The sequence below is a fragment of the Mytilus californianus genome, unplaced genomic scaffold, assembly GCF_021869535.1.
Source record: "Mytilus californianus isolate M0D057914Y unplaced genomic scaffold, xbMytCali1.0.p SCAF_2, whole genome shotgun sequence".
In the NCBI taxonomy this organism is placed as follows: domain Eukaryota; kingdom Metazoa; phylum Mollusca; class Bivalvia; order Mytilida; family Mytilidae; genus Mytilus; species Mytilus californianus.
In genome coordinates, this window is record NW_026262668.1 from 87,202,894 (window position 1) to 87,218,045 (window position 15,152).

At 32.4% G+C, this 15,152-nt stretch overlaps 1 protein-coding gene and 1 long non-coding RNA gene across 8 annotated transcripts in view; both read right to left on the reverse strand.

Annotated features, from left to right (window-relative positions):
* Nucleotides 1–2,747: 2,747 nt before the first annotated feature.
* Nucleotides 2,748–4,375, reverse strand: LOC127730381 (uncharacterized). The gene is made up of 2 exons (XR_007995088.1): nucleotides 4,216–4,375; nucleotides 2,748–4,049 (listed from the first exon to the last, which is right to left on the reverse strand). It is a non-coding gene; the product is annotated as an uncharacterized LOC127730381 (long non-coding RNA).
* A 502-nt stretch (nucleotides 4,376–4,877) lies between these two features.
* LOC127730379 (serine/threonine-protein kinase DCLK2-like) overlaps nucleotides 4,878–15,152 on the reverse strand; it is a 67,408-nt gene continuing 57,133 nt past the window's right edge. For all 7 annotated transcript variants that reach the window (XM_052238756.1, XM_052238755.1, XM_052238754.1 and 4 more), the window contains 5 exons: nucleotides 14,106–14,598; nucleotides 12,205–12,351; nucleotides 10,260–10,392; nucleotides 9,542–9,709; nucleotides 4,878–8,205 (listed from right to left, as the gene is read on the reverse strand). In XM_052238756.1, the coding sequence (XP_052094716.1) occupies nucleotides 7,964–8,205; nucleotides 9,542–9,709; nucleotides 10,260–10,392; nucleotides 12,205–12,351; nucleotides 14,106–14,598 (1,183 nt within the window). In that variant the 3' untranslated portion in view covers nucleotides 4,878–7,963. The remainder of the gene's footprint in view (nucleotides 8,206–9,541; nucleotides 9,710–10,259; nucleotides 10,393–12,204; nucleotides 12,352–14,105; nucleotides 14,599–15,152) is intronic.

Below are 15,152 nucleotides of genomic sequence, written 5' to 3' on the forward strand. Positions count from 1 at the left end.
TTTCTTTGTCTTTGTTTTTTTCTTATAACAAAGGAGTAGGGGCAATAAGGCCCTTATTTGACCCAAATACTAGTGCAAATTGAAAAATTTCCATACATATTCTTAAATTTCCCATTGAATGAGTAATCATGGAAGACTTTGAATATTTTGTAAAATTTCTTGATTTTCCTTGTTTTACATCCACTTTTTTTAAGTGTATCATCGATTGGAAAAGAATGTGTGTACCCTAGAAACAACTTTATATTTGATGAGATAATGTGAATAGCTTTAATAAAGCTTCTCTTAAATTATGTTTATGCCCTCCCCCTTTCCCTTTAAGAACAGTAGCTTCAATTACTTAAGCTTTTTATTGGGATACTGTATTTGCAGTTTCTATAAATGTTTTGTTTCTTGTCTGTCTGTACTTTGTTTATTTTCTTCTGTGGTATTATATTGTCAATTGTTTAGTCACCTTTATTTAAAAAAAAACTTCTTTATCATAAATGGTTTGATTTGATTTCTGTAAGGATGAGTATATGATAAATATAATGAATAATATATATACCTGAACATTTAAAATGTCCAATTTTTCAGTTTTTGTGGTTTGGTCTGTTTCTCAGACACCATGAATAGATCAGCTATATTTGTTGTAAGAAATTTTTGTTATGTGTACATGTATGTCTTGCGGGATTCATCAGACCTTGACCTCATTTTCATTGTTCATTGGTCAATATAAAGTTTTCATGGTTTATCGGATACAGGTCAACTATAATTGGTGTGTAGATTCGCAAGTTTGAACCCCCAGCTGGGTCAAACCAAAGATTTTAAAATTTGTATTTGCTGCTTCTCCACTTCACACAGGGTATTAAGAAGTAAGAGAGAATAATGTGTGTAGGTAGGGTCTTGTGGACTGTTACCTTGTGAGCTAGCAAGTTAAAAATTTGGCTCAGCGTGTCAGTCTAGTACAAATGGTTGATATTCATATATCATTAACATGTTCTCATCCAAAATATGCATTTAATTTGCTGCTGGACGTTAAGCAGCCATCCATTATCATTATAGTCACAATCCAATAGTGTTAATTTGCAATGCATTATATCTAAATATGTAGGGTATGTAAACAGCTTCTTCTTTAAAACCATTTCACACATTGAAATAAAATTATGTATGGATGTAGGTGTCATAATCGTTTAGAAAATCAGTGATTTTGAGAAGCTAATACATGACATTGGACCATGTAGGAAATTTTCATATAAAATTATTTCATATTTACCGCTACACAAATGATTAATCTGAAGCATGTGAAGGTAATTAATCACTTATAAACCAAACAAGAATATGTGTCCATAGGACACAAAGCCCTGCTCATAATGTCACATTCGTGTTCAATGAACCGTGATATCTGGGTATAAACCCTTATTTGCCATGTATTATTAAAAGTTCACATAATAATGCACATGTTTCAAGTTGACGTGACCACAATACCATGGTAAACTACTTAAACTAAAAACTTTAACATGACATGCACTGTTACATTGACGTGACCACAATACCACGGGTAAACTACTTAAACTAAAAACTTTAACATGACATGCACTGTTACGTTGATGTGACCACAATACCACGGTAAACTACTTAAACTTAAAACTTTAACATGACATAAAATTGAGAATGGAAATGGGGAATGTGTCAAAGGGACAACAACCCGACCATAGAGCAGACAACAGCCAAAGGCCACCAATGGCTCTTCAATGCAGCGAGAAACTCCCGCACCAGGAGGTGTCCTTCAGCTGGGCCCTAAACAAATATGTATACTAGTTCAGTGATAATGGACGTCATACTAAACTCCAAATTATACACAAGAAACTAAAATTAAAAATGATACAAGACTAACAAAGGCCAGAGGCTCCTGACTTGGGACAGATGCAAAAATGCGGCGGGGTTCAACATGTTTTTTGAGATCTCAACCCTCCCCCTATACCTCTAGCCAATGTAGAAAAAACAAACGTATAACAGTACGCACAGTAAAACTCAGTTTAAGAGAAGTCCGAGTCCGATGTCAGAATAGGAAACAAAAGAAAATAAACAAAATGACAATAATACATAAATAACAACAGACTACTAGCAGTTACTGACATGCCAGCTCTAGACCTCAATTAAACTGATTGAAAGTTATGTCTTCATCATATGAATATCAGGCACAATCCTTCCTGTTAGGGGTTTAGTATTATACATGCACTGTTACGTGACGTGACCACAATACCACGGTAAACTACTTAAACTAAAAACTTAAACATGACATGCACTGTTGCGTTGACGTGACCACAATACCACAGTAAACTACTTAAACTTAAAACTTAAACATGACATGCACTGTTACGTTGACGTGACCACAATACCACGGTAAACTACTTAAACTAAAAACTTTAACATGACATGCACTGTTACGTTGACGTGACCACAATACCACAGTAAACTACTTAAACTTAAAACTTTAACATGAAATGCACTGTTACATTAGTATGTTTAGTAATCTGCAAAATCTGTGGCATATTTTTAAAATTTCACAACCACAACTTCAGAGTATCCTATCTAAACCTAAAATTCAACAGATAAATGGACAAACTACTATTGTAGGCAGGGTATAAAAACCAAAATATCTTTATAGAAATAAATATTCTGGACAACTTTTGGATGGGTAATGATGTAATGATATACCCTTGGCACTCAGTGGCAGGTGCAATAAAATTTACAAAAATTCAGAAAGCATTGCATTTCTATATCTGTTTCAGGTACAAATATATATCATTTATTTCTGTACTCTACATAAATGGTCTACATCTCTTCTTAATTTTATATATATATAACTAGAGGCTCTCAAGAGCCTGTGTCGCTCACCTGACTCTACTTTGGTTTTAGAAATCATGTAAAGATAGATAAAAATCATAACAGATACCCAAATAATGATTGAGGCCAAATTTTGATTAATATTGGTCCCGTTATTTAATAAAATATCCTGGTGGCCATCTTGAACAGTAAATCGGCAACAAAGTAGCAACACTTGGTCAGCACTTCATAAGGAACATTCATGCCATGTTTGGTTTCATTCCATTCAGTGGTACTCTAAAAGAAGACATTTGTATGTATTTCCCATAGGGTCCTATGTTAAACTAAGCCCCCCCCCCTAGAGGCCATCTTGGATGATGGATCGACTGCAAAGTAACAACATTTGGTCAGCAACTCATAAGGAACATTCATGCCATGTTTGGTTCAATTCCATTCAGTGGTTCTCTAAAAGAAGACATTTTTATGTATTTCCCAAAGGGTCCTATGTAAAACTAAGTCACCCGCTGGGGGCCATCTTGGATGATGGATCGGCTACAAAGTAACAACACTTGGTCAGCATCTCATAAGGAAGATTCATGCCATGTTTGGTTTCATTCCATTCAGTGGTTCACTAAAAGAAGACATTTGTATGTATTTCCCATAGGGTCCTATGTTCAACTAAGTCCCCCGCTGGCGGCCATCTTGGATGATGGATCGGCTACAAAGTAACAACACTTGGTCAGCACCTCATAAGGAACATTCATGCCATGTTTGGTTTTATTCCATTCAGTGGTTCTCTAAAAGAAGACATTTGTATGTATTTCCCATAGGGTCCTATGTTCAACTAAGTCCCCCGCTGGCGGCCATCTTGGATGATGGACCGACTGCAAAGTAACAACACTTGGTCAGCATCTCATACGGAACATTCATGCCATGTTTGGTTCCATTCCATTCAGTGGTTCTCTAAAAGAAGACATTTTTATGTATTTCCCATAGGGTCCTATGTTAAACTAAGTCCCCCGCTGGCGCCCATCTTGGATGATGGATCGGCTACAAAGTAACAACACTTGGTCAGCACCTCATAAGGAACATTCATGCCATGTTTGGTTTCATTCCATTCAGTGGTTCTCTAAAAGAAGACATTTGTATGTATTTCCCATAGGGTCCTATGTTAAACTAAGTTCCCCGATGGCGGCCATCTTGGATGATGGATCGGCTACAAAGTAACAACACATGGTCAACACCTCATAAGGAACATTCAAGACATGTTTGGTTTTATTCCATTCAGTGGTTCTCTAAAAGAAGTCATTTGTATGCATTTCCCATAGGGTCCTATGTTAAACTAAGTCCCCCGCTGGCGGCCATCTTGAGTGATGGATCGGCTACAAAGTAACAACACTTGGTCAGCACCTCATAAGGAACATTCATGCCATGTTTGGTTTTATTCCATTCAGTGGTTCTTTAAAAGAAGTCATTTGTATGCATTTCCCATAGGGTCCTATGTTAAACTAAGTCCCCCGCTGGCGGCCATCTTGGATGATGGATCGGCTACAAAGTAACAACACTTGGTCAGCACCTCATAAGGAACATTCATGCCATGTTTGGTTTCATTCCATTCAGTGGTTCTCTAAAAGAAGTCATTTGTATGCATTTCCCATAGGGTCCTATGTTAAACTAAGTCCCCCACTGGCGGCCATCTTGGATGATGGATCGGCTACAAAGTAACAACACTTGGTCAGCACCTCATAAGGAACATTCATGCCATGTTTGGTTTTATTCCATTCAGTGGTTCTCTAAAAGAAGTCATTTGTATGTATTTCCCATAGGGTCCTATGTTAAACTAAGTCCCCCGCTGGTGGCCATCTTGGATGATGGATCGGCTACAAAGTAACAACACTTGGTCAGCACCTCATAAGGAACATTCATGCCATGTTTGGTTTCATTCCATTCAGTGGTTCTCTAGAAGAAGTTCAAAATGTAAAAAGTTAACGCCGACGACGGACGACGGACGCCAAGTGATGAGAAAAGCTCACTTGGCCCTTCGGGCCAGGTGAGCTAAAAAAGAAACAAAATGACTTATGAATTATATTTTATTATTGACCAATAAACCAGTGTAACATGAAAAGTTATTTCCATAGTAACAAGACTATACCGTTGCAACAGTGTATCCGTTATATTTTTAAATACAATCCTGAAAATTATCCTGAGATTTTATCATGAGAATTGTAAATATTCTTCCAGCAGTTAAAAAAAGCCTGACAACATAATTTAACCATAAAGTAAAAATCAAAAATGTTTTAAACATCATTACAGGACAAAATAGTTTTTTTTTTACTTTGAATAATTCCAACAAGATATTTATAATTAAGATTTGTAAATAGGATTTTGTTTATTGGTAAAAGATACAATTCTAAGCTATGTTTTGATTGGTACAAAGCTTTTATAAGACTAATAACGGCAGGCTCCTTCTCCTGGTGATAGTGACATTATTTGAAATAGACCTTTCAGGATCCTCCATTTGAATACATTGGATTTTCTGGCTTCTTTCATAAACTGAAAATGATTTATAAAATGAATGTACATCATCATGTTTTTGTAGGTCAAAGACCTTTGTCTCGCCCTAAAAATAATTTCCTTCATATACAAAATACATAAAATATTTTCAGTTTTACATAGTATTTGCTAGAATGGAGATTAAAAACAATATAAAGCTGGACAGATTTTTTTACCCCATTCTACATGCTATTGTTAGATGGACTGGAAATTAATGAACATAGCTTTAGTCAAATTATTTGTTGGAATATAAATTATGGTGGATTTCTTTTTCAATTTATTAAAATGTTTTTTCTCAATAACTTAATAATATATTGAAAATTCACTTCAGCAGGAAAGGAGTCTACCTAAGATTTATGTACTAAGAAATAATCTTCATACAGCTTATTAATAAATTAAATTTACTACCATTTAAATGTCTTTTGTCTAAAAAAAAAGTAAGTAAACAGCAACTTTAATATATATATATCAAATATGCTTAGAAATAACATGGAATCTTATGACACTTATACACTGAATATTCATGCAAGCATGTCATTTACATATTCATACATGTATGAGTGAAATGAATGAATATTCATTTAAATACTAAAAAGTATTAACAGCACATACAGTTTTGATATCATGAAACCAATGATTACGAATTTCTTATTAATTAAAAATTTGTCATTAACAATGAATTTTCAAAACAAATGAAAAGTCGTGATATTCTGATAATTAATGACCACTAAACTAAAAAATATTGGAATAAAACAAAAGTAAAACAAAATACAACTTTTCCTGAAATTTTAAATTCTTTAGTGTAAAATAGACATTAAACAAAATTACACATTACATGCATAAGCAGTTCAAAAATGTACACTTAACAATAACCCTATACCTCAAACAATGTAACGATATGTTTAGTACAGGTCATAAATAGTGGGGGGAGGTACCAAGGGAGATAACCTGTAACTATTTCTTTAACTGGGCATTTGCCATTCAAATGGTATTCATATCCTAAACTCAAGTCTTTTGTACTCTGTAACTGTTAGTTCCTTTTTGTTGTAATGATAAAATATATAATGATATTTTGGAGAAATGTGATAAATTCATCACCACATACATTTCATGAAAAAATATTTTAACATATATTTCTATTTATATTTATATATATATATACATATCACTTTTTATAGATTTTTATATCACAGAATTTGAAACAAGTATATTTACATCTTTGTTATAGCAACGAATATATAAACAATCTGTTTTTTGGCACATAGACAAAAACTACTTGTGTAGTGCGTCGATATCACATTCACTTACATTCAAGACACCATTAACACAGCTTAAAGTTCATAGTGGAAGGACAGTTGTAAATCCATTTTGAAATTATTTTTTTAAAGTCATGAAAGAAAGAAGATACAAAGAAAATTAAATCTCATCCTAGAAAAACCAGAATATTTTTTTTCAAATTAAAGCTTTCCAAATTTACAATTATTTCCTTATTAAAGGAGCAAATGGCAATGTTACTTCAATAGAGCTGCCTCCTCCAAACAAAAACAAATAAATAGATGTAAAATCATAATATAATTTGAAATGCATGTATGCCTCTATAATACTTTTTCATACTACATCAGCACTGAATGACTTTGAAAAATAATTTAAAAAAAAAAGGTAGAACAATACGACAGAGCCAAATTTCATAATGAACATCCATTCACATGTTAAAAAGCTTTAACAAAAATTGTCATGTGTAAATACAAAAATTGTCAAAATTAACAGAAAAAACACAGAGCAAAATACTACTGTTGGACGGATTATTAAAAAATAAATCTCTATCAGTATAAAGTATTGAGACAAAAACATATATAAAATTATCAGATAAATACTATATGGACAGCTTAAATAAACAGATGTACCCTAATCAAGGTTTCTTGCAGACTTCCACATCTAACAAACTACAATCCAAAGTATCAATTAGTTTGTATATCCATTACAACGACAGATGACTTTTCAGGTACTTCACAACATTGAAATTCCAGAAAATTGGTGGTTTCAACTTTGAGGTTGAAAAAGTCTAATCATGTGACATTTTTCCAGGCATGTGCCTGTTCTTCCTCATTGGTGAATTAAGAAAATGGAATGATTTTGACTGATTTACACTTAAAATATTTGACCACTTTTTATATTGATTCCCAAACCCTGTAGAAAACCTATGGTCAGTTGACATTACCAATAATTTGATATTTCATGCAGATGACATGTTGTTTCATCCCAACCATGCTTAACTTTCTGAAATTATCATGCAATTGGTGTTAAATAAGATTGACACCAGAGACACAGACTATCTTAGAACTTCACAATTGAGTTTGGGAATGTTTTATAGTTTTGCATTAGAACTGACTAAGCTGCATGTGAATACTAAAATACAGCAATGTTTTAATGTTGCAAATAATTGAAAACTCAATTTTCAAGTCCTCTGATAATGTCAACAAATATTCAAATCAATATCAAACTGTAATAAAAATATTTCCAGTGTAATCTGATGTTAAAAAATGTAGGATAAATTTTCCATTAAACTGGAAATCCAAGAAACCTATCAACACTATATAAAATATCACTATGCAGCACTCAGAGCAGCTAATCGCTTCTCTTTTTGTTTCTGATAAGAGTCTAATGCCAGTCGTGCTTGTAATTCCAAATCCTTGCGTGCATTTCTTCGCATTTCTTCTACTTTGGCGTTGTCTTGAGGATGTGATGTGTCACCACCTGTAAGTATCCATGGATGAGACAGAGTATCTATGGCATTAAATCGTCTCTTCCTATCCACGACTAGCAAGTGTTCTATCATGTCTTTAGCACCTTTAAAATAAAAAAGGTCAGGTATGTTATCTGCAGTTTTCTGTTTACTTCTAAATAAGGTCTTTTTTACTCAATCACATTTTGTCAAGATCTATGCCAATTATTTTTTATTAAGACATGGTAAAAAAAAGATGCAAATAATTGCCATTTTAAAACTGCTTTGTTAACAACTATAAAAGACAAGATTCCAATCAATCACTTTCACTTTTCATGTGAAATTAGCAAGATTATGTCTAGCCTTTAGATAATGACATTACCTCTGTTATAATCACAAATTGTTAAAATGATAACAAGAAACTGATTCATCTTTGAAAGAATCATACAACTCTACATAAATCAATCATACAGAACAAATCCCTACATATTCAAAGAGTACTGATATCAGTCAGAAAGATTAGGAAACAAGAAGCTCCTAAGAACCTGAATCACTCACCTGTCAATAATTAAAATAATAGGCAAAAATTCAAAAATTTGTTACTTTTAGCCATGGTGGCCATGTATGTTGACTGAGGGGAGACTATACTAGATACCCTATAGCTAAAGATCATTCACCCAAAGTTTGGCTGAAATTGGTTCAGTAGTTTCAGAGGAGAAAATCTTTGAAAAGTTAACGACTACAGACAACAATGGAAGTGATGGCAATAGCTCACATGGGCCATGTCAGCTAAAAAGAAAAATCTTCAAGTTACCAAATTATATTTTGCTTTCATAGATTTTGAAATGTTTGAATGCTTAGGATGATTTAGATTCTATTAGTTTTTCATTTGAATTTTATTCCTAAACCTCTTCAGGGAAATGACTAAATAACTATATTGACCAAGATGTGGTGAGTTTACATATGATCATAGGTAATCATAACAGGTTTCCATAAAATATTCATTATGGTTAATAATTAATTTAATGTTGTAACAATCAATGTATTTCCACCTGAATATTGATAAAACAAAATAAGCAAAGTGAACTTCCACAGTGAGACAATACAATGTAATCATTTGAGAATATTGTAAGCAATTGTAGTATCAAATCTTATTTTCTTAAATATCTCCTTACTGTATATGACATTGCAATATTTTCTAACATTCATCAATGAACTCACATGTGCATCACCTAGCAAGACATCATCAAATGTTTGACATAAAGCAATATGGCCTACATCAGTGAGTTCAGCATAATACAATTTAATATGGGATTGCTCTTATCCAATAAAATATGATTCTAGCTAGAAGCAGGATGATAAGAAATACAATTGAAATGAATACACATAATTAAAAAGAAAATGAAATGGTTTTGATAAAGGTGAAATGTAGACTGTTTTCTTCTATAGTAAGAAACATACTAGATGAAATATTGTCCCAGTAAGGACTGAGGAATTCATATTCTCCTGCTTTGATAAACTCGAAAAGTTCTGTTTGGTTTCTGTCTGGACTTCTAAAGGGAGGGAATCCACACAACAGTATATAGGATATAACTCCTACAGCCCACATGTCAACTTCCAATCCATAACCTATAAAACAAAACAATACATTGTCAAGGGATGTAATCTACTACATAATTTCACACGTTTTCTCAAGCTTCAAGTTTGAAGTTTGATAATTCAAAAGACTTGGGTACAGAAATATTATAACTCATTCAATGTAGTGACTCTATATCTGCAGAATATATATTATTAATTTATAAAGGGACATAACTCGAAAACGGTGTAGTGATGCCACCTAAATTTGAACTTGATCTGTATTTGGTGGTAGTAAGTATTGTGTATAAGTTTCATAACATTTGGTAGAGGCAAAGTAAATTTGGATTGCAGAAACCACAAATTTGTAAATTTTCCATTTAGAAAGGGACATAACTTTAGACAATGAAAATGATCCCACCAATATCCACTGGACCGATGTACAGAAGGTCAAGGGAAAATCTTAATGCTCCCTCTGTTGCGCCAGGGGCATAAAAATCGTAAAAATTTACAAAAATAATATTGCTGAATATTATTCATACAGACTTACCAAAAGGTCTGCCACAAGTTCTCTGTGTTCTTAAAGTAACTTGAAATTATTTACCTATTTCTGACAAGATTTCTGGAGCTACATAAGTTGGCGTACCACACACTGTGTATATATTTTCTTTTACTTCCATCGCTAAACCAAAGTCTGCCAACTTTATCGAAATTGTTCCATCTTTATTTCTGTGAACCTGTACAAATTTTAAAACCATTTCTTTATATTATGTCAAATTATTAATAAAATTACTATTATGATCGATACATGGCTTTCAACACTGTAGACTATATTTCTTGTATTAAGATTGGCAACCAACGAAAATCAGTCAATTTTTTATCTAATATATCATATTGGTTTTCCAAAAAAGAGAATGGGATAAAAGAGCCACAATCACCTTTGCATGGTTATGGCAAAATAGATAGGAATTGTCAAGAACCCATTGGTTTTTTTTTTCTTTTTAGAGATTTCATCAAAATGAAAAATCTAGCCTTAATAAATATAAAAAAAATAAATTGATTAGTTAGATATAATGACTATCAACAACCTTCAATAGACTTCATGCAGAAATTCCCACAGATTGCTCAATTAAAGTGATTAACAAAGTACTATTTAATTTCATAAACTCAAGGTTAAAAATTGCAATTTGTCACTTGTGCAGTGACTTTAGACTGTATTAACTTTCATGACCTTACTGCAATTCAAGTTGTCCAATAATTACAGATTTCTTTAAAAGAGCATCAAGGTAAAGTTAAAAAATTTATATAAGAAATTAATGTTTTACATAGAAATTAGAAAATTTAAAAGTATTTGATCATTTAATTACATAAATATTAGCTTAGGTTTCTTTACAAAAGCTACAGAAAATTTAAATGTATAGATGAAAGGTGTTTTGAAAAGTTGTTTCATAACTGACTATGTGAACGCTAAAAAAAAACCAGGATGTAAAAACATTCTGTATGAAAATGATGTCTAACAATCAAGGGAAAGTGCTTATACATTTGAGGAGACACTTGAAGTAGGCAATCTGCACCAAAAACAGTAAAACCCCCTTAAGATCCAAATACAGGAAAGAGTTCCCTGTAAATATCAGTTATGAAGTTAATAGTCTTGGGACAATCAACCAGTAATATTGGATGAAAAAAATCTCACAAGCATAAAATGTATACATCACTTGCAACCAATAAAGCCTGAAAATTGCAGATAAAGTCTTTTGGCAACCTTTAAGAACAAAATTCCTGCATGGTTTTTTCATAAAAGGCAATTTTGGGGATAGAAACTAATACTGATGAAAACAAACATGTCATATGTATTCTAAATATCATTTCAACTACTTAAACCTCAAAATTCAATAAAACTCCTTTCCATAATTCATAAACAAATTGGACATAGGAAATGCATATTCTTGTTACATAATATCCGTTCAAAATCTGTTAGGAAGGTTAAATACAGCACAGAAAACTCTCGTTTCCATGATTTATTGATTACACCATTTCATAACATTAAATGTATGTCAATGAACATTTACTCAAATGAAGACTGTATTTACACAAATTCACAAGAATAGCTTAAAAGGTCATAAAGTTACCAGGCTTATAATTTTAGTATTTCAGAAGTGCTTTTCTTCTAAACAAGACTCATGATCATCAGTGGTGCCAAATTCAAACAGTTTGAAGGTTGAAATAATAACAATAAGTTGATAAGCATTGAAATGTTTAAAAAATCCAAAAAAGCTGTGTCAAACCTTGCTAAGGTTATCTTTCCCTGTAGAGAGAAACAAAAACCCATAAAGGGTTGTGCTAAATCTAGCTAGTAAGCCGGCTAAGGTTAACTTTGACTGTAGGGTGTAGGGTTTCCAATAGTTTCAAAATTTCTGATTTAATCTTTTCATCAGAAATGCCAATTCTGCAATACATTGCTCCTATAAGTATTGTCAATTTTGCTGTGTCCTTCTATGATGTTTGAATCACATAATGTTTTTCTATCTTATCTGCAAAATAAAACTTACCAATAAATTTTCTGGTTTGAGATCCCTGTGAACTATTGACCGTGAATGAAGATAAAATAGAGCATTACACAGGTCTTTGACCATGTGTGATGAGTCTACCTCACCAAACTTGACACTCTGTGTAATAGCATCAAATAAATCTCCTCCCTGTAGGAATAACAAATAAGGAATATAAAATCTTGTCCATTTTTGAAAAAAATTTTATTCATAAATAAAATGTTTCCACCATAAATTACTTTTTCAAACTATATTCCAATTTTAAACAATTTAAAGTTTTATGTTGAGTCAGTAAACAATTAAAAGTCAAGCTCTTATTACCTACAGACTCTAGTACTGTTTTGAAACAGTAGAAAATCTCCCTGAATTAAACTGTGTTGTTTACTCATTATTATTTTTTTAGGTGGAGATGAGATAGTCATGTGTGTTTGAGAGAGAACTTGGTACATGTTATTTTCATTCAATGAATTAAGTCTACAATATGGTTTGATAAATTGTCAACCACTGAGAAACAATTTGGTAACCTTCAAATGTCCTATTCAAATTAACTTATTTGTTGGGTTGCTGTCTCATATCACTATTCATTCATATATCACACCCCTGGAGAACCACAAAGAAAAAATTACATTATTAAAATAAGAAGATGTGGTATGATTGCAGATGAGACAACTTTCCATGAGAGTTCAAATGATGCAGAAGCTTGCAACTGTAGGTCACTGTTCAGCCTTCATCAATGAGCAAAACCTACATCACATTGTCTCTCCCAGGAAACTCACTATGTACAGGAAGTATACAGTTACTGTCTACTGTTTCTCATTAATTTTAAATGTCAGACATTGATCCGTGTTGTGTACAAAACAAACCCATGCAAAAACTGATTGAAGATTTCATAAAACATTGAACGGTCAATATTATGAAATTTCTTTCAATTCATGTTCATATAACAATTTGAACATGAAAAAAAGACATTCTAGTGTTGTTTAAAATGCAATAAAGATTACAAGTAAAGAATTTCTGCCTAGATATTAAAGCAAGCCATTAAACATGGGCAATTACATAACAATATTTGGCCATAATATTATTCTAAAACAATGTACATTGCCAGCTCTAAGATATCTAAGTAGGACATACTAAACATTCATAGTACTTTTCTATGAACAGCATGACTCCTTAAATATTGTATTTTGTGTGGTGTATGATTCTTATGAAATGGCTGTGTTGCTAGTTATTTATCAGTAATTATGTCTCTTTTTAAACATTTCAAATATGGATTCCATTGTTTATGCTTAATTTCTATGCAAAATATGGTCAATGGGTATACATGTATTTGGTGTTGATGGCACATCTTTCATAGTCTCTGTACAATTATTTACAGTTTTCTGGACTGTGCTTAATCAACATATTGTGTAGACACTTGTCTATTGTTGAAGACCATATGTTGACCATTAGATATCTTTTGTTTTTTGTGTTTTCTCATCTGAGTAATAGGATCCTCACAAACATGTTCTACCCCACCATATTCTTTATGTGCCTGTCCCAAGTGATCATTAGCCTATAGTTCAATGGTCGTTGTTAGTCGCTGTCTGCCTTATTTGTTTTTCATTTGTTGTGTTCAGCAAAACCCAGGGCGTTGGTTTTCTTTTTTGAATTGTTTCACCTCTTGTCTTACTGGACACTTTTATAGCTTTCTATACAGTATGGCTTTTGCTTATTGTTGAAGGCTGTGCAGTGCCCTATAGTTTTTTACTTCCTTGTCCTTTGGTCTATGGTAGGTAGCTGCTTCCTTGGCCTCCTTATTTTCATAATACAAGGGACACAATTACTTCACTGCTAATTAACTAATGGTAAATTCCTATCACTCTGTAGATTCCAGTCTATCTGAAGCTGACTCTATAATAACTCACCTTAACTAATTCCATCACGAGGTAGATTTTATCATGAGTTTCATACTCTTCATACAATTTCACAATATTTGGTTGGTGACAGTCTTTCATAATCTCAATTTCATTTTCAACCATGTGTTCCTTGCCTTTTAGCTTGTGTTTATCTATAACTTTCATAGCATATTCACTATTCGAGTTTTTCAACTTTGCCTGTCGAACTATAGCAAAGTTGCCATCCCCAAGAGTCCGGCCTAATTCATAGCGACTCAAAACATGTTCATCACTACTAACTTGTCTTTCTAATTTAGTTTTGCGTACAATCTTTGACTTAGATTTTCTCTTTTTATGTAAATCTTTATCATTATCTTCTTTGTCTGATTTATTATCAGCTTTTTCTTTCTGTTTTTCAGGTTTCTCAAGTTCAGCTTTTTCTTTGTCACCCTTTTCATGTTCAGCTTTCTCTGCTGCAGCTTGTCGTTCCCTTGCTGCATGTTCAGCCTTTTCTCTTCTTTCTCTGCAAAATGGTAACATTTGTATAGTAATGTGTTCATAGTGTGGGAATGGAACATAGAATAAGTAACCTTATGATAGGTATAAAGTATCTCTGTATATCATTCAAGGCTGGTTAGTTAGTTGCTATTTCTAATTTCTGATACTCTGAGTTTCCTATCACACTTCATGATACCATTCTAGTTTAGTTTTTTAAAAAAAAAATGATATAAAAAGTCACTTATCAGTCAGCTTGTTATGGTATTTTATTGCGATATGTTTATACCACATCACTAAGGATGAATATTTGTACTCATTTGTGAAATGTTCAAATAATTACGCATTCTTAAAACTTACTATTAAATCATATAACGTTTTTTTTTACTTTCTGTCATCAATTTTTCTTTTACTTGCATCCTGATTACAGATTACACTTCTGGTCTTATTGTGGTATAAGTTGAATTTTATGAATATGAAATGTGTGCTTTAAAACAATGTACTATATAATGATACATTTTAATCTTGTCTGCAGATTTCAAAATCCTAATAACTCAAAGATTTTACATAAAGCAATTAAAT